This window comes from Bos indicus x Bos taurus, chromosome 17 (genome assembly GCF_003369695.1).
Source record: "Bos indicus x Bos taurus breed Angus x Brahman F1 hybrid chromosome 17, Bos_hybrid_MaternalHap_v2.0, whole genome shotgun sequence".
Taxonomy (NCBI): Eukaryota; Metazoa; Chordata; class Mammalia; order Artiodactyla; family Bovidae; genus Bos; species Bos indicus x Bos taurus.
In genome coordinates this window covers 857,752-885,722 of record NC_040092.1, presented here as the reverse complement: position 1 = coordinate 885,722, position 27,971 = coordinate 857,752, and the positions used below count along the sequence as shown (strand labels likewise).

Below are 27,971 nucleotides of genomic sequence, written 5' to 3'. Positions count from 1 at the left end.
CTCAGCCCGTCGGGCGGGTCCTCAGTCCCCAGCTGGGCACTGCCTACATCGTGTGGCCCAGGTCTCCATCCCTGCTGGTCCTCAAGCCCTGCCCTCGGCCACACTGCTGACCCAGGGTGTCAGCAGCGGTCAGTCCAGGCTCTGAAACGAGCACCAGACGGAGCCCCTCATCTCCCTCACTACCCGTCGCTGCAGGGAATCCAGACAGAGGATGAAGCTGGTCTGAGGTGACTGGGTTGTAGCTCCCGTTTCGTCAAATGACACGGAAACCATGAGGATGCGAAAAGCAGTGCTTTGTCCATTTCACGTATTAAAGTTATATCACCATCTTCTGTGGTGGCTTCTCTATTTCAGTGGGTGTTACTGACAGAAGAGCCCTGTTAGCATGTTAAATAACAACACTGATGATACTCTATTTCATTACCCGTTCAGCCAATCCACCATAAAGAACCTCAACTAAGAAAGAACGGTGGAGACCAACGTAGCAACAGAAATAGGGACAAACGAAGTCACAGTGCAATAGTACGGAAAGAGATTTTAAAAATTAAAAGACACAGAGACACAGGGACTGAAGAGCAGCAGCCAGCTGGGAACACGGCACACGCGAAACTGGTTCCCCCGGCAGGGACTGAGGCCAGCCGCCCGGGGAGACCGACTCTGCGACTAACAGATCTGGTTAAGACAAGCCTGTCACCGTCCTGTTCCTCTTTACAAGGAGAGAGTATGGAATACACTGAAGCAGCATTTCCACCAAAATAAACTAAAAGGAGAAAAACTGGGGCACTTAAAGGAACCAACGGCTCCCACTCCTACAAGGAAGTGCTTCTCTTGGATGAGCCCCTTTGGCCCCCAGCGTGGAGGCAGCGGGACACAGGACCTCTCACTGCACAGGGCAGCTGGGAGAGCAGGCCGAACCGGACCCGGGGGTCAGCAGGGACAGCCCTGCAAGCAGAACTTCATGTTTCTCAGCCGTGTTGTCAATCACATGCCGTAAGTCAGCATGAGCAGCCCAATGACCTCGCTTCCCGTCCCGTCATCACACAGGGCTCCGCGCACACGGAAGCACCAGGTCGCTGCGCACTCACCTCACCCCTCAGGGAAGGGTCCCTGTAAGCCACGTCAGACAGCAGAGTGACCAAGCAGAAGCTGAAGCTCTCGGCCACCGGGAGGGTACCTGCAGGCAGAGACAGGAGTTGGACCATCACCCTGCCCGGCTGCTCCCCTCACACGCTGTCAAGGACCCACTCCCTGCGGAGGCCGCTCTCAACGGGGTATGGGCCCAGCATGTTTCCTGAGAAACACCCCACCTTCCTCGTAACAAAATGATTCAGTTCAAGAAACTTAGATGCTTCCTGAGCCCATTTATAGTCTGAGATCACAGTGCCTTTTACCACAACAGCCTCCATGCTTTACTTCCAACCTACATGCAACTGGGAACTCAGTCTTCAGTGTGTGGGAGATATCTCATGGAGGCTGAATTTCAAACACCAATCACTATCACCTGAAACTGAGTTAACGTTTATTTCTCTCTTCTTCTGACGGATGGAGAAAGTCTAAGATGCTAAGAGGAGCTACCAGAGACACGCTCTGGAGGGAGCTTCTCAGGAGCAGGGCCTCAGGCCAGAAAGGGAGCTCTGCACCCAGAGGCTCGAAAGAGAAGCGGCGGTTCTGTCAAGGGCACTGAGGGAAGGCCAGGCCTGCCGCCGGGGAGGCCGGGTCCCTACTGAACACGTAACCCGTCCTGGACGCTGAGCACCGAGTCAAGGGCACACACACACACAGAGGGCAGCCACCCGCCACGTGTCTACTTCTCCACATGTGATCCAGAGACACAACTCTAGGTCCTTCTCAAGCATGAGTGTGGCCAGAACCCCCGGGGGGCTTGTTGAAGCGGTCTGTCTGCTCCCTGGCCCGAGTCCTAACTCGGCAGCTCCAACGCAGGGCCTGAGACTCTGCCTTCTGAGAAGCCCCCGGAGCTGAAGCTGCTGCTCTGGATGCATCAGAGCTGAGCGACACTGCCAGAACAGAAACTGGGAGGCTGAGGTGTCACCCAGCAATCGGGTACTTATACAACTCCAACGATCTTTCAGTGATGCTCAAAACTTCGTGAGAGCGAGTCCATGTGTACAGAAGTGGTACTTGTTTTGAAATAAACTAGGATCAATGTTTTCTAGGACTCTGCTTCTCCCCAGATCAGACAGCAACGGTGCACACAGGTGTCTCGCTTTTTACAGTGCTCTATTTCACCTGTCGTCTTCCAGATTCCAGGGTATCTGCATAACCTAGAGTCTGTCAGCTTTATGCTGACACCAGCCACCAGCAATGGTGAAGATCCGAAGGGCAGGAGGAGCCCGGGCAGACACACACAGGTACAGCACGGGCTCCAGCAGATGAGCCCACCTAACAAATGCAGGCCATGCCACCGAGAGGGAGGACGGGGCCTTTTTGCAGGCATCAAGCCCCAGTGAGATCTGAAGGTGGGGGCCTCAGGCCTCAGAGACAGATTACAAGGAAACTTCAGTCTGAAGGGTCATGAACTCTGAAATGCTGGAGATCTTCCAAGCTGACTTTAGAGTCTTAGAAAATCTGTTCATAAGACCATGGGCGTTATAAGCATTTAGCACAATGCCTGGCATGTCGTGGGCCTGTGTAAATATTTCAGGAAGGACAGGAGGAAGGAGGCAAGCAGGGAGGAAGGGAGGGGAGGGCAGTGGAAGGAAGAGGGGAGGTTATCTCACTTTCTCTTTGTCTTTGAAGAAATTTCAAAATCAAATACCAGCTAGACAGAAACACATGAATTTAGTCCGTTTCTAATGATGGAAAAGTCAATGGAAATGCAGCAATATCGATGAAGCGATGAGACTACCGAGAGAGGACCCTGCGGCCCAGCCCTTTTTTCTGAGCAGCCGCCAGGCCTCTGGAAAACGGATCTGACTGCAGGGTGACAAACCAGCTCGGGGACAGCCGAGGACCCACTGCTGGATGGGGGACGTGACCAGAGGTTCCTGAGGGTCCCGTGGTCCCACTCAGCCCGCCCTGTGTGGGGCTCTGCGTGGGGCTGCAGGCGGGCCGCTGTCCCCCAGCGGGAGCAGAACTGGCTGCAGGCACCACGCTGCCGCGCCAGGGACTGCACCCTGGATCTCAGACAGGAGCACACGGACGCCTCCTGTACTCCGGGCAACGCTGAGCCAAGTTACCTCTGCCCTTCCGAGCTGTGCTCTCTTCTACCCAATACACTTTCGGAAGACCTTTAAGAAGTCGAAGAAGGTAAGGAACCACAGAGTCTTTGTGCTTGAAGAAAAAAACAAAGAAGATTACATTTAATTAAACACATGGCTTTTGAGTACAGACTGAGCCCAGATCCAAGCACGCCCACACCCTCTTCATCTCAGAGCAGGGCGTGTGCACGGCAGCCCACAGGCGGGCCGACGCCTGCCCCCTGCTGCCCTGGGTCCAGCTGGCTCTGGTGCCTGGCAGAAGGCTCGTGTGCACTCGCCTGGAGCGGCTCCCTGACGGGTGCTCAGAGCCCCCAGCCCCACAGCCAGGCCTCAGGACCAGACCCTCCGGGAGAGAGAGGCTTCCGGACGCGGGGCTGCCACAGCTGCTCTTGGCCTCCCTCCTCCCCTAAACGTGCTCCCGCACGCTTCCTTCTGCTCCTCTCCAACGGGGCATGAGACTTGACAGCCAGCAGTAGCCAGCGGAAAAATCACTTGCAGGGAGTCAGATCATAACCTCCCCCTACGGGCTCGCTCGGTGGTCTCCTGCTGAAGGACCAGACAAGCATAATTCCCAAGAAGGGGACACCATCAGACGTCCTGAGATGCTGAGAAAACGGTAGTTTCGAAAACATGCAAATTCTGCCACAGGTTTTTATTTTTTTATTTTTTAAATGTCAGATTATACTTTTAATGCTATGTCAGTCAAAACATACCTGTGAAGCAAAGCAGTCTACAGGCTACCACTTCGTGACCTTGGCCACCACTCATTGTCATCATCTATTGCTTTTACTATCAAGTGTGAAACTTAAAAGTGGGTACCTCATTAAACTTGCCGGGGAACTGTGTATATTGGGTTAAGTATCTGGTGTTCCTTTGTGAGGTTTCTTTAAATGAACAACCAGAGGCGCCATTAGGTTATACCTCTTTTTCTTTGTAACAGGAAAAGCATAAAGCAATATATGCTGTTTTTTAAAAAATATATGATTTTGTTTTCAGCCTAATGTCCAGCAGCTTCACAGCTAAAGCCTTAAAGATGGGCATATCAAATTGGTCTGATCTGTTGGCCCAGCCACTCGGCAGAAGCTGCAGAGGAAATGGAACGAGAGTTAAGTGGCCATCTGTAGTTAGTTAATATGGCTTTGTGGTCTGCACAGTCCCCTTTGCCCAGGTCAGCTTCGTTGACTTTTCTCCAGTATCTTAAACTAACAGTTTGAGTACTGCTCTCAGGACGTGATCTTATTAGTATTTCAGATCTTTTGTGCTCACTTCATTCTACCTGAACTGGTATTTCCCCCATTAGACACTGCCTTATCACTTCTCCTGTTTGACAAGTCTGAAAGTGAAGTCACTCAGTCGTGTTCGACTCTTTGCGAACCCATGGACTGTAGTCTACCAGGCTCCTCCGTCCTTGGGATTTTCCAGGCAAGAATACTGGAGTGGGTTGCCATTTCCTTCTCCATGCCACAGGTTTTTAAAATCACCTTTAAAAGGCACATTAGCACATGCTGTAAAACTTAATTCACATCCATCATAGTTTTGAAAAAGACACCATGATTATCTCAAAGAGTGTTGTCCTTTGGAAAGGGAAAATAATGGCTCCTCTGCGTCTGACTCGGCAGCGTTCTGCTGAGGCGAAACCCAAGCCCCCTCCCAGAGCACCAGCACAACCCAGTGGGACCACAGCACACCTCCGCAAGGACGCGGCCTTCAGGGGTCACGTGCACCCGTCCAGCTACCCCACCCTCTGGCTCGGATCTAGGTGGACACAGCAGATACAAACTTCAACCCCAACTGCACCGTCTCCTGCACTCAGAAACACTTCACTTCGCAAAGGCTTACCTGTAGGTCAGATTCAATGAGAAAGATGCCCAATGCGATCACTGCGTCTCTCCGCCTCTCATCCAGCTGGAAGATCCCATGGAAATCTACTGGGCACATACAAAGCAGCTTTTGGACCTAGAAAATGAGACAAAAAACCACGGATTAAAAATATATAAGCCCACATTCAGAATGGACCAGTACGAAAAAGCCCAGTAAGTCTATACAACCAACAGGCTGTTTCCCCAGTCTAAAGATGATAGCAAGCACACCTCCAGCCTCTGAAGTGACGCTACACACGCCCTTTGAGGACCCTGGCCGAGAGCTGAGCGGCCGTGCCTGCAGCAGTAACGCACAATGGCTGAGGTCTGCTCCTCAGTGTTGGGGCAGCCTGGGTCCCTGCTGCCCAGCGGCGTCCGTGAGCAGGTGACCAAAGCCGCAGGCATCCCACCTCCACTTACGGCTCTTTACACTCCAAGCGTGTGTACAGCACTTGGGACGGGGTGGGGCACTCAGCAGGTATGCAGTAAACAGTGTCCACTGCTACTGGATGTGCCCTGGTGGCAAGTGGAGGGCGGTGGGTGGACAGTCAGCAATTAATGGGACAGATGAAAACACTGGATGACGGTCAGAACAAACCAACAGGAAAGGCCACCAAAGAACCAAAAATCGGGATTCAGTATGGAAAGGAAAACAGGGGATGCCAATCCTGAAAATCTCTGCAGAGGAAGCTCTGAAGGCGCACCAGGAGGCGCTAACGCTGCAACCCATGGATGTGATGAGCAGCTCTTACCGACGCTCACAGGTCTGGTGGGACGTTTTACAGGCAAAGTAAACTGAATCCAATGCTTGGCATTTGCCCTGAAGATCCATCAGTCAGTTACCACTGAGGACTTTTTATAGAAAGTAATTCTGTTGCTCCCTTAAGATTTTAAAACAGAAAATACACGGGGACAAACTGAAACTGGCAAGTTCAGTTCAGTCGCTCAGTCGTGTCCGACTCTCTGCAACCCTGTGAACTGCAGCACAACAGGCCTCCCTGTCCATCATCAACTCCCGGAGTCCACCCAAACCCATGTCCATTGAGTCACCGATGCCATCCGACCATCTCATCCTCTGTCGTCCCCTTCTCCTCCCTCCCTCAATCTTTCCCAGCATCAGGGTCTTTTCCAATGACTCAGTTCTTTGCATGGGGTGGCCAAAGTATTGGAGTTTCAGCTTCAGCATCAGTCCTTCCAATGAATATTCAGGACTGATTGCCTTTAGGATGGTCTGGTTGGATCTCCTTGCAGTCCAAGGGACTCTCAAGAGTCTTCTCCAACACCACAGTTCAAAAGCATCCGTTCTTCGGCGCTCAGCCTTCTTTATAGAAACTGGCAAAAGTTACATAAAATGCTTTCGCCCCAGTGCTGCGTTTACTAACTGACGATCTGAAACGATCTAAAGCGCTGCAGGAGTAATCGTGGTCAACCATTTGATCAAATATTAGGTTAAACCCTATGAAACTGCTGATATGCAAACATTTTTGATCTATAAAAACAATGCTTTTGTAAAGTTTAACCTAATGGCACAGACATTAACAATGGCATTTTTCATGGCACAGAACAATGCTCTAAACATTCTAGAAGCCAACAGAAGACAAGGTCTGAATTACATATAGAATAAGTGTGGGGAGAAAACGTATCAGGGGATTCCTTGGCAGTCCACTAGTTAGAACTCTGTGCTTTCATTGCTAGGGCCGGGGTTCAATCCCTGGTCTGGGAACTAAGATTCTGAAAGCTGCACGCTGGGGTCAAAAAAAAAAAATCAGTGTCAATGCTTCCAAGAGACAGGCTGACCGGAGGTGTTACGTTTCTTCTTCATGTTTCTTTATATTTGCCATAATATGTTCTAAAGGCAAACAGTCCTTGTGTCATCAGGAAGCACGTCCCGTAGGTTAACATTAAAGTACACACACAAGAGGGGAATCCGTGCCGTGGGAGTAAATGCTCAGGCGGAAGAGAACCCCCGTGCCAGGCAACAAGGGAGGGAGCCACGGAGGCCCAGAGCTGACGGAGCAGCGTGCTGACCCCGGCCCTGCCCCACCCAGCACAGCCAGGGGGACCCTGGGGGGCTGCAGGGCGGAGCGAGACTCAGAAACTCGGTGCCACTGGCCAGGCCTCCTGACCAAACATGGAGAGGACCACTGGTCAACACTCGCAGGCGCCAACACTGCCGAGCCTGAGCTTCTCAACAGCGTGCTCCCGTCCTGTCCTCTGTCCCTGCAGGCTTCTTGGGGGGCAGGGTAAGGATCGAGGAAGTGAGACGCACGTGGACTTTGGAGTTAGACCCAGAGTCACCCGGCGACGCGCAGAGCCTCAGCCTCCTGTCCACGCGGCATCCCGGCAGGGCCAGGCACCAAGGCACAGTCCTAGCGGGCTCAGCACATGCCCCGTGAGGGTGGGTGGGGGCAGCGCACCTCTGACCCACTGCCCCTCTGCTCACTGGCACCACCAACAGGAGGCGCCGCGACGCAGCGAACCCTGGACCCAGCCCTGCCCTCACTCCAGGCAGGCGAGAAACCAGGTGATGGAGGTTGTGCAGGAGGCTGGCTCTCCCTGCGGGGAGTCGGCGGAGAGCCTCTCCTCTCCTCCTCCTCTGAGAACTCACGCTGGAGGACGCCACTGGCAGGGTTTCCTTTTTTGTGGGAAGGCACATACACTCTTTAGAAGGCTAGACTGGCGCCGTGCAAGCTTTATGACCCAGGGATCTTTCCGAGGGTCTGGGAGCCGTCCTCTGGAATGGACACATCGAGGGGGGTGGCACCCCGCCTTCCCAGCCACCCCCGTCCCTGGAGGTGGGCAGGAGCCTCACTGCCACGAGCTCCTTGTGCCATGAGGTGAAGCTACTGCCAGAGTGAGGAAATGCCCAAGCACGTTACCCAGAACTAGACAGGATGCCTAGGCCGAGCGCCGCAGGGCAAGTCAGCGTGAGAGCGGGTGGACGTCGGGTATGTAGGTCACAGCAGAGCTGCAGTTGCGGCGTTCACTACACGCTGGCCAACGGAACTGTTCTCAAAGTACACAACTTGTGTCATCTGAAACCTCTGGGCATAGTCTCCTGGGGGAACAAAATTCCCTGAGAACTGAACATAAAGCTGTGAGTATCAGTGGTGTTTTCTGTTGTTAAATCTGCTTTTTTTGTCACTCTATGTCCTGCCCCCTTGGAGAACACGGAACATAAGTCAGCATTTTCTAAGAGATTCAGCGCTGCCTTGATAGACAACGGTGCCCGTGACAATTTTGGCAGGTTGGCAAAGCAGCTCCCTCAAGCCTCAGCTTCCTCAGGTATGAAAGAACCAGCTGACAGACTCCTGCAGTGAAATCCTGTGGACAGGGAACTCCCACCTGCAGCCCCGAGGCCACAGCGGGATGTGGACACAGCTTCCTGCCATAAAGCAGAAAAACGGGCAGACACGTGAAAGCACACTTCACACACGTGACAGCCCGCTTCGCACATGTGAAAGCGCGCTTCACACACGTGACAGCCCGCTTCGCACATGTGAAAGCGCGCTTCGCACACTGCGCTGAGGGCCGGGGAGGGGGCGCCGAGCTGAGCCCTGCGACTGCCCGGGACTCCTGCCAGAAGACGTGCCCCGGGCCGCAGAGCGGGTCCCGCTGCTCTCACGAAGCCGCGGAGACAGGGACGGGGAAAGCGGCCGGAGAGCCAGGAGAAGAGGGCGCCAACTGGAAGAAGCTCCGCAAATCCGAGTCGTTGGTGCATACGCTAAGACAGACCAGGATAGGGTCATACCCCGAGAAGTGGGGTAAAAATCAAGCAAGGAGCTGGAAGCCGAAGGTTCCCAGGCCCTTGGAGAGCTGGGAGGAGCCTGGGCTCCTTCCAGCCAGAGCGACAAGCCCGCAAAGCTTCCGTGGAGAACCTGAAGGGCCACTCCTCGGCAGGGGAGTCGAGTGTTCCTGTGGCAAAAGCTGGTTCAGACCCACCCTAACCAAGTTTAAAACCAGCTCTGCAACAGCTGCAAGGAAAGCACCTGAGAAATGCAGCAGCCTTCCGGACAAAACCCCTCCACAAACCAGGAAGGTGTGGGAGCGTCCCCAGCCTGACGAGAGCCCGCAGCTGGGGCTCCCCGCTGGTTCCGGGGCGAAGAGTCCGCCTCGCGGAGCAGGCCACGCGGCTGCTGTCCCCAGTGAGGCTGCGGGGCCCGAGGGCTCTAGAGCCGCTGCTCTGCCAGGAGAGAATGCTCCCGGCGCCCGTGCATCAGTCACACCGTCCACACCGCGGACTTCTCCTTCACGGCGCCGGTTAGCGTTCCCCGTGTTTACTTCCAGCTTTTGTCTAATGCCGCGTTGTCTCTCTCCACGGTAAGCCCCATGACAGCAAGACTGAGCCCATTTCTCTGCCCCTCTAGGCCTGGCCCTCCACAGGCCTCCAAGACCGTGTGGGAATGAACGCCAGCGTCTTTTGCTTTCACCATGGTGAACCCTCAGCCGGCCTGAATCCCAGCTTCCGGACGAGCTCTAAACAGAGATGCTCAGAAGAGAGTGGCTCAGCAGAGAGAGTCTCTCAGACTCACTGAATACAGGCAAGTGAGCCTGGAGTCACTTTGCTGCAAACCTGCATTTATGCAGCAGGGTTTCATGCAACTGAAAGCTGTGCTCTGGCTGGTGTGGTCATATGCACAAGAGACCAAGCTTTTTTTCATGAGAGAAGCAGATAACAAGAATAAATATGTGAATAACAAACCAGGAGAACAAGAGCACAGAAACATTTCAGGAACTAAACTCAACGATGGGAACAGCCGCTGGAGGAAGGCACTGAGGCGCCGTTTCCAGCGAGTGCAAATGGCAAACGGCAGAAGAGAGTCAGAAACAGAACATTTCTGCCCTCTGGGGGAGCGGGCGGCGGTGGCGCACACGCTCCTGAGAGAACCCAGGGCAGCCATAAGCGCTTCCCCGCGCAGACGCAGGCCCTCCCCGGCTCCCCAGGCAGACGTGGCCTCTGGGTTTGGCCCCCCCACCCCCAGAGCTTGTCTGTCTCCACTCTGCTCTTCCAGCAAATCCTGTTCCCAACGCTGGTTCTCCGCCTCCGCCACCTGAAATGCCTCGGCTCAGCAGCCAGAGCGTGTAGCACGTGCAAAGCCCACGGCCGTTCCCATGACCGTTCCCATGAAAAACCTCGGCTGAGGGTGACCTCCCAGCAAGGCCTGCAGCACTTTCACTGCCTCAGGGCTCGGTTCACTTTACTACCTTCTATCACAGTCTTCACAAACCTACCAAGAGCCCCCAGGGAAGAGTTTGGGCCCACATTACAAGTGATCTGCTCCTCCCTCTCCCCGCCCCCACCCCAGCAAAATACCAAACAGCCAAGTATCTTCCCAGAGGCTTTAATTCCAAAGCCACAGGGTTCACCACAGACTCCTCTCTGGACAGACACTGGCCAGCCCGGCTCCTCGGACTGCTGCAGAGTCGCAAAGTTACCTGAGACCAGGACCCCGCGCGCAGCTGGGACCCGGAGCGGCCCCGGCCCGGAGTCAGGACTCAAGCAGCAGCCCTGCAGCATGGAGAGAACACAGAATCCAAGCTCCCACAGCACAAAGGGCGAGAGCATGGCGGCGCCACGCAATCTGAGCACAGAAGGTAAGGGCACGGCAGCGCCACGCAATCCCAGCACTTCCGCCCTGCGGGCTGTCTGCTTACCTCACAGTATAACAGAGCCAACCGCACCCAAACGTTATCCCGGGCTCAGAAGGATAAGGTACCCTCTTATGCTTTCTGAGTTGGCAGGGAAACATACGACAAAATCCAGCCCTGTGAAGCTATAGATAAACCAGTACAAGGTGTCTTACCAACGCTATCACAACACGCAGAACCTTCCGGAAGCAGGTGGGCAGTTCACATCAAGACTCGTCTGCGATGTAACACAAGGACGTAATTCAGAAGAAGACAGTGCCAGGTGTACAAACACGCTGCTTCACAAGGAAAGACCAGAAAGTCTAAACAGAGAAATGCCTAAGTACGCTTCACCAATGCAAAAAAACCATGTCCCACCATGAAAACAATAACTATCAGCTACTTCTGCAAAATACAGTGAACATAGCTATACGTGGTTAAAGGCTAAAAAGAGCTTTAGGAAATGACTGTGCTGATGGCTTCATGGGATGGGCTGCGCCGGGTCTCTCACCAAATTCATACACTGACATCCTAATGCCCAGGTACCTAAGCATGAGACTGCATCTGGACACAGGTCATGGAAGGGGTGATTAAGTTAAAATCAGGTGATTAGGGAGGGCCGGTCCTACTAACAGGACTGGCTTCCTTCTAAGCAGGGGGGGTTAGGACACAGAACAGAGGGAGACCACTGAGGACACAGGAGAAGATGGTGGTCTACACGCCAGAGAGAGAGGCTTCCGGAGAGACCAGCCCGGCCCACACCTTCATTCTGGCCTTCCAGCCTCCAAACTGTGAGAAAAGTCACTTCTGGCGTTTAAGCCACGGTAGGTGGCACTTGGTTATGGCAGCCCCAGCAAACTAATATAGTTAAATGTGGCTTGATTCCAGGTAAAGATTTTCTTCTTCTTCCAAGTACTTCCTAAAATGTTTCAGAGTTGACTTAACAACACTGGCTCCAGCGGCATGAACACCCTCTGCTGAAGCCTGGTCTCTCCTCTCACTCAGTGGTTCCCTTTTAACGCAGCTTGACAAAGGAAAGGGAGCAGGAGGGGACACCTTTAGCTTCGTGATGCTGAAGAAAGGCCAATTGCAGGACTTTCCCTCCACAGCCTGGACCACCGTGAACTGCAGAGCCCACCGGCTCAGCTCCTGGCCACCCCTCTGCACGCCGCCCAGCGCACACCTGCCTGCAGGGAGGGTCTGGTCTGACTGCACGCTGCAGGCCGGGCCCTTCAAATGCCGGGGCAGCCAGCTGAATGCCCCGATATTCTGGCGCTCTGAGGAAGAGCCACAGGGGAGGATCTAAACACAGCTCCGGAGGGCAGGAAGAGGGGCAGGAGGGCACGGGAGGCTGCCTGCTGTGCAGGTCTGCTCGTGGCTCTGCTTGCCCGGGCGTGGGGTCTGCTGGTTCAGCACAGGCCAGGGGAGAGGAGGCAGGAGCGGGCCCCCTGATGTCCAGGGCACAGAGACGTGTGGCACAGGGTACAGGTGGTGGCGGCGGCAGCCTTCTCAAGACAGGCAGGAGCCCGGAACATAGAGCAAAAAGATGGGCAGGACATGGGAACCAGAGACGGACACGCTGTAGACAGGACTCGCTCTCTTCTCCGTTGCTCTCCTCTCCTCTCTCTCCCAGAGGCAAGGGCTGCGGCCTGGGTGGGCCTCACAGGGGCCCTTGGAGGTGGGCTGCAACCCTCAGGCTGGGACCGCAGTCCTAGAAGCAGCCCAGCAGGAAAAGGCTGAAGCTCAGACAAGAATCTGAGAATAGAGGCCAGGAGCCCTTGAGCCTGGTCACCAGACCCGGGACACAAGAGCACCCAGCGGACACAGAGCAGAGCTGACTTGCAGCTGGTCACCCGAGCAACCAAGTTAGGGGTTTCCCATTTGCCTGACCTCACGATCAATGCACGTTTTCTGGAAGAGAGAGCAAACTAAGGAATTAAGGACAAGCGGCACGCTCTGCCCTGTGACAGGCCTGGCCTCACAGCCTGGGTGAGGGGGGTGAATGGAGTGCGTCACCCCCTCCCCCCGTGGCATGCCGAGGGACAAAGACAGGGCACGTTGACGTTGTGTCCCTAACGTGCCCCAGGGCCGCGAAAAGCACGCCGGCTGTCTGGGCGCCCATGTCTGAGCCAGGACGGCAGGCCCAGCTCAGAAAACAGCCTTCCTTGGACCGACCCTATCTGTACCAGGTCCCACTCAGGCCTCTGCCCTCTTTGGAAAAAAGAAGAAGAGAGAAGTGAAGACAAAAAAATGGGAGGGGAGAGTTTCAACACTCACCTCTCCCTATAAGTCTCCACTTTCTTACCGCAGGTGGGTACTCAGAAACTCCTCTACTCTTAAGAACCTCGAGAATCCTTCCCTCAGGAATGCAAAGGGCTTCTCGTCCACTGTTTTAAGTAAGGGAGTGGAGCGAGCAGACACACTGTATAGGGCTGAACAGGAACAGTGATCCGGGGTGTAACCGAGCCTCAGGAAGGTAGAAGCGGACAGGAGAAATTCACACATATCCAGTGGAGTCAGCCACATGACCCTCCTCCCGAGAAAGAAGAAGGGCCGCACGCACACAGGTGTCCTCTCGGTTAAATGTCACCCAGCGCAAGGGTCTCACCGAGGAAGAGGACAGCTGGAGTCTGGAGAAAGCCGTGCGGGGGCTTCCACAGGGCCCTGCCTCGTCTGAGGGTGCACCCCAAGCATGCTCCCCTCACAGCAGCGAGCTTCGTGCCAAGGTTTTTGCTGGGGGCTGGGCACTTAGGCACTGCCTGCCTAGAAAGTGGGTGCTCAACAGAAACCACGCTGCTCGTGCGGAGTCAGACACAGTGAAGCGCCCTTATCAGGGGTGCTAGGGGACGGAGGGACAGTTCAAGCGCAAAACTCCCCACACCAGCCAACGGCCAACTTCCTGAGCAGACCCTTCTGAAGACAGCAGCCCTGGGGGCTTGCTGTTAACTCTTTCCTGCAGTGGTTTGTAAATGAGGCAGAGACACTGAAGGCAGAGTAAGAGATGGTTAGAGAGCCTGCCAACCTGAAAGCTACATTATTTAACTGTCACACATTCTGTAATCTTGACAACAGCAACCTTAAGGTAAGAGACAAAGCTACTGACAACACAGCTGCAGTTACAGGAGCTCTGTGTGATGGGCAAAGAAGGCTGAAGCAGGAGCGCTGAGCTGAAAGTGCATCCTTCAGTGAGTGAGTGGGGAAACGTGCTCCCCTTGCCAGAGCCCCAGGACACCCTCCTGCAAGATCATCCAATTCGCTGCACCCCCTTCTCCGAGTCCAGTGAGCAAATTCTGACAGCAGTCTTGGTCCTCCTCCTAGGAAGAGAATGCCAGCTGCAGATCTGACTTCATGAACCAGATCTGTGGTCCACCATCAGGCTCACGAAATGACAACAGGGGTCGTTCATTAGGCACCTAAGTCTACACGAGGCATTCTGTGGATCCTCCCACCTCTCTCATCAAGTATTTTGTATTTTTCAGGAAAAAGCAGAGAACTAGACTGGTGAACTGAGCTGCCCAGAGTCACACTACTGGAAGTGAATGATATAGGATTAAAATTCAGGTGGTCTTATCTCTACAACCATATTTTTTCCGTTGGATTACACTCCTCTGACTGAGAAGGTAGGCTGGCATCAGTTTCCCAAGACCTACTCCCTCTGTGAGTCTGCGAATCTACAGGAGTCGAGGAAGACCCAGGTCACTCTGCCCAAGTGCTGCCTGCGACAGCCTTTTAGCTTCTCCCGTCCCCAGAGCCACAAAACCACCCCCAACCGCTCTTCTGCTGTTGGACAAGGTTCTCGCCACCCTCCAGGAAGCCGGGGAAGAGTCGTGTCGTCCCCTTCATCCTCACACCAGGTGGCGAAGGAAAGCGGTCCTTCCCTGCGCATCTACGTGGTCCAAGCACCTTCTCCTCGAGCTCATCTAACGCTCAAGAACTTCGTGTCACAGATGAGGACACCAGAGGCTCCGAGTTTTGAGGTCACCTGATCACCCCACAGTGACGGTGCAAGGACCCTCCATTCGGAAGGCTGCGTCTCCGCCACTGTCGCAGGCGCCCTCGGGGCTTCGCTTCACCGTCCTCCCAAGATAAGGAACCCCCGGGCTGAGCTCTGCGGTCCAACGCCCTCTGCTCAGCCGGTCTAACGCCTCCTCTTGCCTCAGAGAAAAACAACGCGTAGCGGGTCCGCGTCTCAGTGACGCTGCTGCGCCCGCCCTTCACCGCCGAGGGCAGCGCGCCGAGAAGCGCCCCTGCCCCGCGGGCGGCATCGCCCCAAGGTCAGGCAGCGTCGCGGCGAGGCAGGGAGCCGCCCGCCGGGGTCCCCAGGCAGCTCCGCGCCTCAGCCCGCCCGGGTGTCCGGGCCCCGCCCGCCACACGGGCCTCGCAGTCCCCGACCCCGCCAGCCGATGCCCCGGCCCTCGGCCCCTCGCCGCGCCGGCGTCTCCGGCCGCCGGGACCCCCGCGGCCTCCCTCAGCCCTCCGCCCCGCCTCCCGCGCCCCGGGCCCCTCCTCCTGTCAGCCCGCGCCCCGCAGCCAAGCTACCTTCTCCAGAGATGCCGGTCTCTGCACAGCCAGGGAGCGGGCCAGCGATAAGACGGTGTTGAAGTAGAAACCCCGGGAGGCGCCACCGCCGGCGCCCGAGCCGAAGCTGCCGCCGCCGCCGCCGCCGCCGCCGCCGCCGCCGCCGCCGCCGCCCCGGGCCGCGGCCGCCGCCATCATCGCGAAGCGGCGCCGCCCGCCGGCTTCCCGCACTCGGCCCGCGAGCGCCGGGGCGCACGGCGCAGGCGCGGCCGCATCCGGCTGCCCCGCCACGTGACCTCTCGGTGGCCGATGCCGCGGGGCGTGGCCTCGGGCGGACCCACCGCCGCGGGGGGAGCCAGGAGCCGCGCGGCCGGCTGCTGCGCGGCGCGCGATGGGCGCGAACACCCCCGCCGCGGGGCACGATGGTCGGTTCCGGGGGAGGGGCCTCCGCGCGCCGCAGGCGGAAGCAGCTCGCGCGGCGCCTGAGGCTGGCTGACGGGCGCTGCTTCAGGCCTTCGGCGCGGCGGCGGCGGCAGCTTCGTCCCCGCGACCCGAGCACTCACCTCGCCTCGACCGCACCAGACTCCTCCCGCCCGTCCCGGGCCGAGCGCCGGCGCCATGTCAGCCTACCCCCGGAGCTACAACCCGTTCGACGAGGACGCGGAGGACGAGGACGCCCGGCCGGCGCCGTGGTCGGACAGCCGCGACCTCGCGGACGGGCCCGGCGCGCCCGCCGACCGGCAGCAGGCCCTGCGGCAGGAGGTGCTGCGCCGGGCGGAGGCCACGGCCGCCAGCACCGGCAGGTCCCTGTCGCTCATGTACGAGTCCGAGAGGATCGGAGTCGTCTCCGCCGAGGTGAGTGCGCGGTCGCCGGGATCCGGGCGGGGGCGGGGCTCGCCCGACCAGCCAGGACGGGTCGTGAGGTCTTGGGGACTGGACGGTCGGTAACTGTCGGTCAGCGACCGTAAGAAACGCTGTCTTCACGCCCGAAGGGGCAGTTGCTCCCGGCGATCTCCGGAGTTTAGTCCGCCGGAGTGGTGGTGTTTTTTTCTACTTGTCGTCGAGAGGCCTGTCCACTCTGTCCGGTTCGGGTAAGTAGAGACTCTGGACAGCAGAGCCCGGGTTAGGGACGTGGAGGATCTGTTCTTTTTACACGTTTCTTGGGCAGAAGCCGGGGCCCGGGGGCTTCAGCCCTTCCGCCTGTGCCTGTGGTGTCAAGCATCCGAGGAGATGGGCCTTTGGGTTCTTTCTGGTACTGAGTGCTCCGAAAGGGGAGCAGAGGGGCCTTGTCTGCCTGGACGCTGCTGAGTGCCCCAGAGTCCCAGTCGGGTCGAGTTTCCAGGCCCTTAGGTTTCCTTGCCCGTCCCAGCCAACATGTCCTAGCCGTACGGGTGCGGTCTGTGACTCTCTGCCGCACCAGCTCACCGGTCCTCCTCCTCCGCATCCATAGGTGGTTTCAAAGGTGTTAGGACCTTGGGTAAGAGCTGTTGTTTCTTAGCCACCACAGTTCTCACCCCAGCCCACTAATGAAACACTGAGATTGGGCTTTATTTTTAAATGTTAAGAATGTAATAAGAAAATTATTGCAATGTCAGCTAAGAAATAATTAGCCTTAAGCATTTGTAGTTCATTGTCTTCCTCATCACGTTTTTTCATCATTTTCTCTTTTGGCACACTTCCCTCAAGCTGGTCACTTGCAGTCTCTGAGGATTTTGAGGTCCATCCTAGCGTTCTCCCACTGCCACTTCCTGTCGCCGTATCCTTCGTTGGCCCATCCTGCCTGTCTTTAGCCTCACTAAAGGAATTTATCTAGGGTCTGCTGGATTTCTATGTTGGAATCTAAATAGAAGGTGTTGACTTACATCTGGGAGGATTCCCTGGGGTCTTAGGGCCCAAGTGGAAGGGTCACTTGGTTAAAGGGCCCAGGCCCAAGGATGTCAACAGAGAACTGTTTAAAAAGGCATCTGTGACAACTGAGAACAGGTGAAGTAGGAAGCCAGAGGGACAAGAAGAAGAATACCTGAAGCAGAGGAGACCTTGCAGTCTGGTTTCTATGGCTAAGGTGTAGATAGGAGGAGGAGGAGGAGGAGGAGGAGGAGGAGGAGGAGGAGGAGGAGGGGGGACGTTCCCCAGGAAGAGAGGAGCCAAGCTGCACCTGGCCAGGCCCTGCAGCCATGGCTCCTGAACAGGAAGTGCTGCCCGGGGAGCTTCCAGGAAGGGCCCGGAGGAGGGGCTTGGGACCTGGCACAGTCAGAGGGAAGGTCAGGAGCGCCAGAAACACAGACTGTGGGGACAAGCCCCAGTGCTGCCCCCAGGGTCCTTCTCTCCAACGATGGGGACCATGAGAACGAGCGCAGCTCCGCAGGCCGTGAGGCTTGACCTGGCCGAGCCAGGCGTTGCCCAAGAGGCGCCGCAGGATGGCGCCTGGGCGGGTGACAGGCTCTGTCACCTGTTATCACACGCTGACCCTGCCCAGGGCTGAATCAGTCCTCAGTCATCTGCTCTCGGAAGCAGGAATGGTCAGCACCCCCGCGCCCCCCACCCCACCCCATGCTCTCCAAGTGTTCTCAATCTCTCTCATCACTCTTTTATTTTCCTGGGGGGTGAGGTGAGCTCTGTCCCAGCAGATCTAAGTCACCTGACCCACTAACCTCCCGACTCAGATGGGAACCCAGCACGTACCCAGCACTGAGACATGTCACAACAGAACACAATTTTTAAAGGGTTGGGACTTGACTTTTTTAGGTCGGGAAGGTCATAATTCAGGCCCAGTGTGGCAGCAGCGGGAAAGTCACTCAGGTCGCCTCTCCCAAGGGAGAGCTGCCCTTCTCGTGAGAAACCTGCAGTGGCAGGCGATCGCTGCGGGTCCTGACCCCAGAGGACCAAGGCAAGGTGGGCCGGCCTGAGGAGCACAGTCCAAAACCACAGAGGCGTGTGGGCCACCCGACTCTCTTCTTCACGGGCATGAGTTGTCTCTTCTCTTTTCCTGAGTTTTAGTTTCTGTGACAATAATGCAGTCACAGCCTTCAGAGCAGAGGACACGCGGAAGGCTGCGCAGGCTCCTCCCACCCCAGCTCCCCCGCCCCTAGCCACTTCTGTCCCTTCTCTGTCCCTGTGGAGGGAGTCTGTGTGTGAAGATACACTTACCATCGTTTTCCTTTTTTTTTTTTTTTAATTTTAACTTGAGCAGAAGTGTTCTGTATGTTCTAGATGGCTCATTGCTTAGCAGGGTGGAGGGAATTTTCCTAGCAACATGAGACGTTCTGCTTTTCCCACCCTGCCGCTGTGTGAGAAACCCAGACCCAGCAGCGAAGCACAGGGTGCTAACCGCCGAATCGCCAGGGAGTTTCCCAACGCTCTGTTCTCTGGGCTGCGTCGTGGTCCCCCTAGTGGATGACCTCTGCCTCTGCAGCCAGTCCCTTGATGCCGGGCCTTTGCCTGTTTGTGTCCCGTGTGGACACAGTCTCTGTGACCCCTTTCACCACCCTGGCCAGGGAGACTGCCTGCCCTGTTCTGGCCACTGACGATTGTGGGGCCCGGGGTGTCATTTCAGGGAGTCCATCAACAAGCTTTGGACCAGGGCCTGGGTGGCCAGCATGGTAGCATCGGAGCTGGGCCGCTGAGAGCATCCCGGCCCAGCCAACACACCTGCACGCAGCCTCCTGTGGGCCCTTCCCCGACGGTGTCTCTCCACACTCCACAGTCACCAAAGCTCGACTCGGAGAGGTGGGCCCAGGAGGACACCTCTCCAGTCTGGGAACAGAGGCCATCTCGGCCGTCTGTCCTGGGGGCTCCATGACTTAGAGGACTCCCTCATCCTCTGGGCAGACCCTCCTGCTCTCCAGGCGAGGGCGATCCTAAGCAGAGGCTCCCCTCCAAGGCAGCCTGGGCTGGTTGTGATGCGGCCAGAGTTCTTCGCACAGGCCTGTCCTAAAGCAGAAGCTGATGGAGAGTGGCAGACAGCTGCTCAGGGTGATTCCCAGCTGGTTTCTGACTGTGGAGGAGGAGCTGTGTCTTGCTCAGATTCTGCTCCCACACTTTGCCGGCACAGTGGCCCTCCATGTAATAGGTACTTCCCAAATAGCTGGCAGGTGAGCAGGTGACCCGGCCAGGGGAGGAGGGATGCAGGAAAAAGGATGACCTGAGCTGTGTGGCTCTGGAGGAAGTAGGTCTCTTCTGGATTTATTACTTTCTTGACTTTTTTTTTTTAAATACACTATTGATGGTCTAGTTGAAAAGTTTTAGGATTTGGAAGGGACTTCCCTGGCAGTCCAGTGGTTAAGACTCCTCACTTCCACTGCAGGGGGCACGGGCTTGATCCTTGGTGAGGGAAATAAGATCCCGTGTGCCGCATGCTGCGGCTGAAAGAAAGAAAAGTTCCAGGGTCAAGCTTGCTGGCTCCCTAGCCGTAGGAGGCCCCTTGTGCAGCCAGGTCGTCATTGTCCCGGCAGGTCATGCATCACACACCAGCACTGTAGCAGCTGGCCATGTCTGCTCCTCTTCCCTGGAATGTCCACTTGTGGCCACCATGGCGTCCAGGGGGACCTTGCTTTGCTGGGCAGGTGATGCACTGGGGAAGCCGAGGGGCTGTCTACTCTCCAGAGGCCATGTTGGGGGTCCTGAAGACCACTCTCAGGTTTAACGTTCCCCGAGAAGGACTCACAGAACCCGTGGAGCTGTCATCCTTGCCGCTGTGGTTTGTTACAGTGGAAGGGTGCGGGTCAGCATCACACAGGGGACAGGCTGGTGGGCAGAGTCCTGGAGAGCCAGCACAGGCTCCCCTGGTGCTCTCCCCGAGGAGCTGAGCCCGGCCAGCACTTCCTCGGGGCAACGTGCATCCTCCCCACGGCTCAGCTGCCCACCTAGCCTCTCCAGAGGTTGCACCGTGTGGCTCAAGGCCCCACCGTAACCACGTTGCCTGCACAAACTGTCAGGCTGGCCTGAGGACTCAGGGAGGTCAAGTCACTCTTCAGGGTGGCCCAGGGCACAGGGCCAGACAAGGCCTTCCTGGGGAACACGCGGTGTAGACAGCCAGGCCTGCTGAGCTAGCCACCCGCTGCCCCCCCCATCAGCCCCAGCACCCTGCACACAGCAGGGGGCAGCAGTGTGCTGCCTTTGCCCCGCTGGTTCTCGGCCACCTGACCCCTGCTTCTGCTGGGACAGAGCCCCGAGTCTGTGTGTTCCCCGGTATGCCGGCTGAGGGTTTAGGGAGGGCCTGCCTCTACAGGTGATGGGAGTTGCAGGAGGTGCAACGCCAGGCCTTCTTGTCCTCCCCAGGAGCTCGTGCGCCAGCGCGGGGCCTTGGAGCGCACAGAGAAGATGGTGGACAAGATGGAGCAGGACCTGAAGACCAGCCAGAAGCACATCAACTCCATCAAGAGTGTGTTCGGGGGGCTCGTCAATTACTTCAGGTCCAAACCTGCCGAGACCCCGTCTGCGCAGAACGGCACCCTCACCCCCCAGCCCAGTGGCAGGTGAGCAGGTGCCCGGCCGGCTGGTGAGAAGCAGCAGAAGGGGGTTTGGTGCAGGTTCAACTGACAGGCGTTCAGACCACTTCTCGTGCCTTTAACGGCCCCGGGGACCCTGAAAATCACTCACCGGGAGGCGTTTGTCCTGAGACACCTTGAAACAAGTGTTCTGCGCTACTCCTGAGAGTGCGGACGCGACCGCCGTCCAGTCTGCCTACTGTGCGTGAATTGGGTCCCTGTAAACTCCTGCTCCAGTACTCTTGCCTGGCAAATCCCATGGACGGAGGAGCCTGGTGGGCTGCAGTCCATGGGGTCGCTAAGAGTCAGGCACAACTGAGCGACTTCCCTTTCACTTTTCACTTTCCTGCATTGGAGAAGGAAATGGCAACCCAGTCCAGTGTTCTTGCCTGGAGAATCCCAGGGACGGGGGAGCCTGGTGGGCTGCCGTCTATGGGGTCGCACAGAGTCGGACACGACTAAAGTGACTTAGCAGCAGCAGCAGCAGCAAACTGCTGCTCCCCATGGTTTGAAAGAGAATGGTCACTCTAACCAGTGCTGAGGTGACTCGCTTCCCAGAATTGTTGCTTTATTTTTTTTTTTTTTTCTTTTTTTTTTTTTTTTCTTTTTTTGAATTGTTGCTTTAAAAAGCCTTCACGTCAAATTTTCCCATGCCTGATCCAAGTTGCCTGTTGATTATCACCTTAAAATCACAGATTATCTGCTTCAGGCGTTGGCCAGAGATGTGATAAAATCGTGTGTGGGGTTGGCAGACGTATAAGTGTCAGGGCTCAAACACAGAAGAACTGCGTTTCTGCTAAAACCGGTGCTCCGTCCCTCCTGCGTCAGATCATTGGCTCTTATCGTAAGAACAGTCTCGCCATGGTACGGAAAACCCGCACCCTGCCTACTGACACAGAGCATTTAGGCTGCTGCGCTTACTCTGTCTTCATAGTTGCCATCAGGACACCCAGGCCACCCTGGTGGCTCAGTGGTAGGTAATCTGCCTGCCAGTGCAGGTGATGCCAGAGACGCAGGTTCGGTCCCCGAGTTGGGAAGATCCTCTGGAGGAGCAAATGGCAGCCCACTCCAGCATTCTTGGCGGGAGAATCCCATGGACAGAGGAACCTGGCAGGCTGCAGTCCACAGGGTCGCAAAGAGTCGGACACAGCTGAGCGACTAGACACCAACAATCAGACCGTTCGTCTGTGGCTTGGTCAGAGGAGGCATTTGCCTTTCTCCCACGGCCGCTGCTGGGAAGACTGCCTCCACCACCACAGGTGGTTCTCCTTTCCTCTGAAAGTTTTCTTTTTCTCTTAACTTTTATTCACAGATTGAAAGACGCCATCAACTCCAGTAAAGAGCAGGAGGCACAGTACCAGGCCAGCCACCCGAACCTCAGGAAGCTCCAGGACTCAGGTTTTCGGGGACTCCTTGGGCTGGGGTGGGGCAGCAGGGCCCAGTGGTTCTCTCGGGGAGCTGGGAGTGGGCATCACTGCGGAGTTGGGCCCCTTCCCCCATGGAGGGAGGGATAAGGAAGTGGGAGCCTGGCCCGAGTAGCTCCCAGCTTTTCCGGCAGGGAAGCGCCTTTGCTGAGTAGGCTGTGACCCCCAGGATGCCCTTGGCCTAATCTCTAGGCCCCTGGAATATTCTGGGCCACGTGGCAAAGGGGACAGTGTGGTCGCCAAGTGGCTGGCCTCTTTGAGGGGGGAGTTGTCCTGGTTTTCCGACTGGACCCAGTGAAATCATAGAGGCTGTCTGCTCATGGGAAGGGGGCAGAGGAGAGAGTGGCGGCTCTCAGGACTGGCTTCCTGGGGCTGGATGGGGCTAGGAGTCGCCTCCCCTCAAGAGGCTGCAGGAGCCCTGCCCGGCCGATACCTGGGTCTGAGCCCAGGGGGGCCTGGCTTGGACATCCACCATCCAGAACCAAGGATGGCTTGTGGGAGTTTGTTGGGGCGGCTAACGCAGCCCATGAGGCCCAGCCACTGGACGAGCAGTACAGGACGGAAGGTGTTTTGTATCAGATTGCCCCATTAGTATCAAATGACGGGCCCAGAAACGTCCCTTGTCTCAAGAGGAACAGACCTCCTAGGGGCTTCTATGCACCCCAGAGAGCCAGGCATGTCAGGCATAACCAACCTGCAGGGTCTGGCAGAGAAGGGACCAGAGGACGTCTAGGAGGTGAGAGCCTTGGAGGAAGCAGGTGAACACTGCCCCTGAGCAAAGAGACCCCAAGTCTAGTGAGAGCTGGTTGCAGGAGACGGAACCTGAGGGCCAGGGCTTTTCTGCGTGTGCTGGGAAACAGGTTTAGAGAAGGCTTCCTGGGGTCAGACGTGTGTTATTACCGTTTCTCCTCCTGTAGCCTGCACGGGTTTGCACGGTGGCCCTCCACTGTACATCGTTACCTGTACTAAAGCTCTTTGCTGAGCTCGAGGGCCAGGGTCTGGCCAGACCACCGTTACCTGGGGGTCTGTGATCTCGGAAGGGATGCCCCGAGGAAGCATCGCCTTCCCCCACCTTCCACACCCCCACCTGTCTGTCTCAGTGGCCTGGGACCTGACCGCCTTAGGCCTCCCACCGGTTGTCCAGGTTGAGTTTTATGAGGCGACTCTTCAGGGCTGTCTGTTAACTGTCCTCCCATGCCTCTTTGTCAACTCAGACTCCATCCCTGGAGGGGCCGGTTCAGCTGTGAGCTCTGAGGCTTACCCGCGGAATCCGCACCTTCGCGCCTGTCACCAGAGGATCGACAGCAACCTCGGTGAGCCCAGGGTGCTGCTGCCTCCACGCTCACCCGCCCCGGGCCCTGGGGCCTGCCCCCACCCCACCCCACCCCACGCCTGCACAGCTCCCAGCCCCTCACCCCCTCCAGGGTCTGCCCGCCTGCCTCCATCCTCACCTCTCGTCTGGGTGGTGACGGCAGCAGGGACAGGGTCTGGGGGCACACCGTGCGGCCTGGGCTCTGCCAGCCACCCCCCCCACCCGGCCCCATGCCAGCCTTCTTCAGTCGCCCCTCTGTCTCTAACTTAGTGACAAGGCTTGTGGAGCACCCCACTTCTGTTCCCCTGCTCTTACCTGGTGAAAGAGCGGAGAGCAGCTCTGGGTGTGTCCCCCACTCCTGTATGCATGCAAACACTTGTACTCCTGTAGGCACACAAACGCACACACCCGCGCACACATGCACACACACACACACACAGTCACAAAACCCAACGAAGGAGCCAGTCGGGTCAGGACTCCCCTCCGCGGTCGGCACAGCGGTGTCTGGGGACCCCGGGGCCCTCGTGGCCCCTCCCCGCTCACAGCCAGTGTCTCTGTCCCTCTGCTGACAAAGCCCTTTGTGTACTTGAAGCCAACTGTGACCTTATGGAGGCCTTTCCTCTTAAAGACAAATTGAGATTGCTTTTCTTTACTTTGTGTGACAGAAAGGAAAAGTCTATTACAAAGAGGAGTGAAGCCTGAGGTACATCTCAGATGTGCCTCCCCGCGGCGGACCTCCTGTCTGCAGCTCTGCATCTGTGTTTGACCCAGCGTCAGGTTTAAAGGCAGCTGGAAGTTGTGTGGGCCTGTGTGAATTTCTAGAAGAAATGCCATGTCCGTGTACAGACAGTGGGGGTCGGGAGGAGGGGCTTTTCCATCGACCACTTATTGCTTCTTCACTGCAGCTGTGTGTCTTGGAACCTGTAACTGTTGCCCTGGAACCTGACCATCTCCCAGGAGGAGGGGCCGGTGACCACAGGGGGCATCTGGGGTGCAGGTCCCGACGCCCTGACTTGGCTCAAGCCCACGCATACCCTCCTGTCCTGCAGATGAGCTGTCCGTGGGCCTGGGCCGGCTGAAGGACATTGCGCTGGGAATACAGACGGAGATTGACGAGCAGGACGACATCCTCGACCGCCTCACGAGCAAGGTGGACAAGCTAGACGTCAGCATCACCAGCACCGAGAGGAAGGTGCGGCAGCTCTGAGGCGGAGGCGGACTTCCTGCCCACCGCAGCGAAGAGATTTCAAAGGTCTTCTTTTAAACTGACAAACTTCACTTACTACTTCAAAATGTGATTTAACATGTGTTTGCAGATGTTGTAACAGTGGGTCTCGCGAGATTTTGTTTAAAGGATGTGGGGCCCCCCTCCCCTCAGGACCCTGACCGCAGAGCTACGGGCCGGGCAGCGGGCAGGCCGGCCAGTGTCTCCATGTGCTGTGTGTCCCCCAGGCCGCCCACAGCAGAGCGCCAAGGGCCGCGAGACCCCAGTTTGCAGCGCTCCCTACCATGAGCCCATCGTGGCCCTCTGAGCCCCAGGAGAGGCCAGCGGCAGGTTCGGGGTAGAGGGGGTGGGCGTCCTCACTGTTGCGTGGACAGACACCACCTCCTCCCCTCCCAGCCCCCAAACTCAGTAGGCATTTGATTTCAGGAGGAGGAGGGGCTTCAGACCCGCCCCGCTCACTGTGATGCCTGGAAACACACAGGGGGCAGGCGAGCCTGGGAGCAGGCTCAGGAGCAGGTGCGACCCTGGCCCCAGGCTGCGTGGCCGGCCGGGCCCCGGGGCGCACACGGGAGCACCCCAGGGAGGTGCTCTGCCTTCGGGTCACCCGGACCGGGCCCCCACGCAGCAGTGCTCACCCGGCGCCTGGGGTCCCCGGCCCGTCCAGGATGCCCACCCTCTCTCCTTGGCTGCCGGCCACACACCTTGGCTCGTCGTTTGGTTGTCTGTCCCCAGTTTTGGGACTGGGATCCGCACGTGACAGACCGTGCCTGGAAGCGTTTGGCTTTTTAAAAGCCCAGAGGTCACTCTAACCGGCCTAGCGTGCTCTCACTTCTCATTTTCTTAAAGAAGAAGAATCATTTTAAAGCACTAATTAAAATTGATTTCTGAACTTAAATGATTTTGTGTTGGTACCTCCAACAAAATAATTGAAGGCAGAAGGTCTTTTTAAACACAAATTGTTTAAAATGTTTTGAAGACAGTGAAAGGGACTGATTTTGATGAGACAGTGCAGGTCAGAAGCTTTAAAATCACTGTGCCGTCACCTGGCCCGACACGGCGACATCACCGCTTAGGCTCAGTCGCAGGCTAATTTCAAAGCCCCTTAAAGCACACAGACAGACCTGGAGGTCTGTCAGGCTGCAGTGTGGCCTCAGCACTTACGCAGCAGTTCCAGTATAAAAGTCCCACCCCTGATGCCCGACCTTCCTCAAAACACTGACCACTTCTGCAGGTGACCACCTCTGCGGGCAGACACAGCTTTCTGTCATGCTGCAGCCGCCTCGTGAGGCTGACCCATGTCACTGCACCGCTGGGAATGTCCAGGACGCGCGGTGGAAGGCGACCCGATCCACGTCTGCTAACCTCCAGCCCGTCGTGGTCTTTCTCCTGGTAACTGGAAAAAGGAAAAATGTTAAATGTCTGCTTAGCCCACACTGAACCCGTTCAGGGCACCTCCAGCAAAAAGGCTGCTCGGAAGCGTGACTGCAGCACCCGGCACCAGCCCTGGGTCTTCCTCCCCGACGCCTTCCCCCGAAGGTATCGGGGTAACTTCCTGCTCATCGCGCTCAGGTGTGGGCCCTTGGAGGCGAGTCAGCGCACCTGGACCCAAGCTTCTGCGATGGCTCAGTAAACACGCAGAGGCCACTGCCTGCCTCTCGCATCACGGGGTTCGAGGCAACGCGGCACCTTTGTGAGGCTGCTCTCCCCACGCCCCCGCCTCTCACCCCAAGCTGTGGAGGGGAGGTTGGCCTCACTCTTCTGGAAATGTCCCCCCCACCACACACACACACCCCGCATGCACACACACACACACGGCCCATGTGTTTGGTTCTGTTCTCGTTCGAATCCCTTATTCTAAGGCCTGAGCCTTGTGCCTGGCGGGCAGCTGCTCCCACACCCACTGAGGGCCAGTGGCTGCTGCTCCACCAGCCGGCAGAGCCGCTCACACTCCTGGAGTGCAAAGGAGGACCGACCTGAGGGGCCTCCAGAATCCGCACGTGTCGGGACACATGGTGACTAAGGAGAAGAGCCTGCCTCCGGACGCACGTGTCAGGAGACCCGGGGGTGCTGGGCCGGGACCACCGCCTGGCCACGAGGGGTCCGAAAGACAGACCTGGATTTCCACGGTCCATCTGGAAACACACCGTGCCTTCCCAAGAGCAGCTTTCCTGACTCGAGGCTGGCTCCACGTCACATGTGCTCCGGACTTAGAGGCAAGAGTCCCTCCCGGGGCAGTGTTCTGACCCGGGTGGGCTGTAGTGGCCTCTGGGCTCTTTTCTGTGTCCTGTGGCCTAGGAGACCGCACTTAGCGTGGACAGCACGAGGGAAGCATGTCTTCACCTCGCGCTCTCTAACTTCTCTGTGAATAACGATTCTAAGCGTGCACGACACTAGCTTAGTGGAAGTCTTACAGTTCGCCTCTGTGAGCCTTTGCGGAATCATTGACGTTACCGGTGCTGTTACGCGTTTCCCGCTCTGATGAATACAAATGACGAGCGAGGCATTCAAAGCGCACCCGAGCGGGACTCCTGCCCACAGTCAGTGGCAGAGCAGCTCCCGAGCGTCATGCCTTCAACGCAACAAATGACCATAGTCCTTGAAATAAAATGTGATGTTTTTAATCAGACTCTGCCTCCTGTGGTGGGGACGGGGTCGGGGGGGGGGTTTCCTGGTGGTCCAGTGGTTAAGAATCTGCCTTCCGGTGCAGGGGACGCAGGTTCCATCCCTGTCGGGGAGCTAAGATCCATACCACGTGGCCAAACATAAAGGGAAAAAGAAAAGTTGCTGAGAGTATAATCTTAAAAGTTTTCATCAGAAGAAAGAAATGGAGGGTGGAGAGGGGGATAAATTGAGAGAAGGGATTAGAAAAAAGAAAAAAATCGAGGAACTTCGCTAGTGGTCTGGTAGCTAAGACTCTGCTCCCAATGGAGGGGTCCTGGGATCAAATGATCCCTAGTCAGAGATCCCACATGCCGCAAATAAAGATCTCACCTGCTGCAGCGAAGACCAGGTGCAGCCAAATAAGTAAATAAAAAACGAAACTGGATGAAGTGATGGATGTTAACCAGATTTATCATGGTGATTATTTTACAATATATGCATATATCTAAACATGCTGTCGGAGAAGGCAGTGGCCCCAGAACCTCGGCCAGGTGTTTACAGGTGGGCAGGAGAAGGCAGTGGCACCCACTCCAGGACTCTTGCCTGGAAAATCCCATGGACGGAGGAGCCTGATGGGCCGCAGTCCATGGGGTCGCTGGGAGTCGGACACAACTGAGCGACTTCACTTTCTCTTTTCACT

At 56.9% G+C, this 27,971-nt stretch overlaps 2 protein-coding genes across 4 annotated transcripts in view; one reads left to right on the top strand and one right to left on the bottom strand.

Moving 5' to 3' along the window:
- PI4KA (phosphatidylinositol 4-kinase alpha) overlaps nt 1-15,433 on the bottom strand; it is a 59,665-nt gene extending 44,232 nt beyond the window's left edge. The window contains exons 1-4 of one of the 2 annotated variants that reach the window (XM_027566096.1): nt 15,245-15,433; nt 5,058-5,174; nt 3,198-3,291; nt 1,086-1,174 (exon numbers count right to left, since the gene is read on the bottom strand). In XM_027566096.1, the coding sequence (XP_027421897.1) occupies nt 1,086-1,174; nt 3,198-3,291; nt 5,058-5,174; nt 15,245-15,421 (477 nt within the window). In that variant the 5' untranslated portion in view covers nt 15,422-15,433. Of the gene's footprint in view, nt 1-1,085; nt 1,175-3,197; nt 3,292-5,057; nt 5,175-5,308; nt 5,498-15,244 lie in introns of those variants that run through there. The other variant, XM_027566097.1, reaches the window with a different exon arrangement.
- A 250-nt stretch (nt 15,434-15,683) lies between these two features.
- On the top strand, nt 15,684-27,296 carry SNAP29 (synaptosome associated protein 29). 2 transcript variants are annotated; one of them, XM_027566095.1, is made up of 6 exons: nt 15,684-16,078; nt 20,501-20,697; nt 22,022-22,107; nt 23,348-23,446; nt 24,495-24,697; nt 25,902-27,296. In XM_027566095.1, the coding sequence occupies exons 1-5, from the start codon at nt 15,842-15,844 to the stop codon at nt 24,650-24,652; spliced, it is 777 nt and encodes a 258-aa protein (XP_027421896.1). In that variant the 5' UTR covers nt 15,684-15,841; the 3' UTR covers nt 24,653-24,697; nt 25,902-27,296. The 2 variants fall into 2 exon arrangements, with proteins under 2 accessions (XP_027421896.1, XP_027421894.1); XM_027566093.1 differs by having other exon boundaries at nt 24,495-27,296.
- Nucleotides 27,297-27,971: the final 675 nt, after the last annotated feature.

Excerpts from the sequence above, each read along its gene's own strand:
- SNAP29 (XM_027566095.1), top strand. The coding sequence starts at position 15,842 with ATGTCAGCCTACCCCCGGAGCTACAACCCGTTCGACGAGGACGCGGAG. Across the intron at positions 16,079-20,500 it reads TCGGAGTCGTCTCCGCCGAG|GAGCTCGTGCGCCAGCGCGG; the intron begins GTGAGTGCGCGG and ends TGTCCTCCCCAG. Across the intron at positions 22,108-23,347 it reads CAGGAAGCTCCAGGACTCAG|ACTCCATCCCTGGAGGGGCC; the intron begins GTTTTCGGGGAC and ends TTGTCAACTCAG.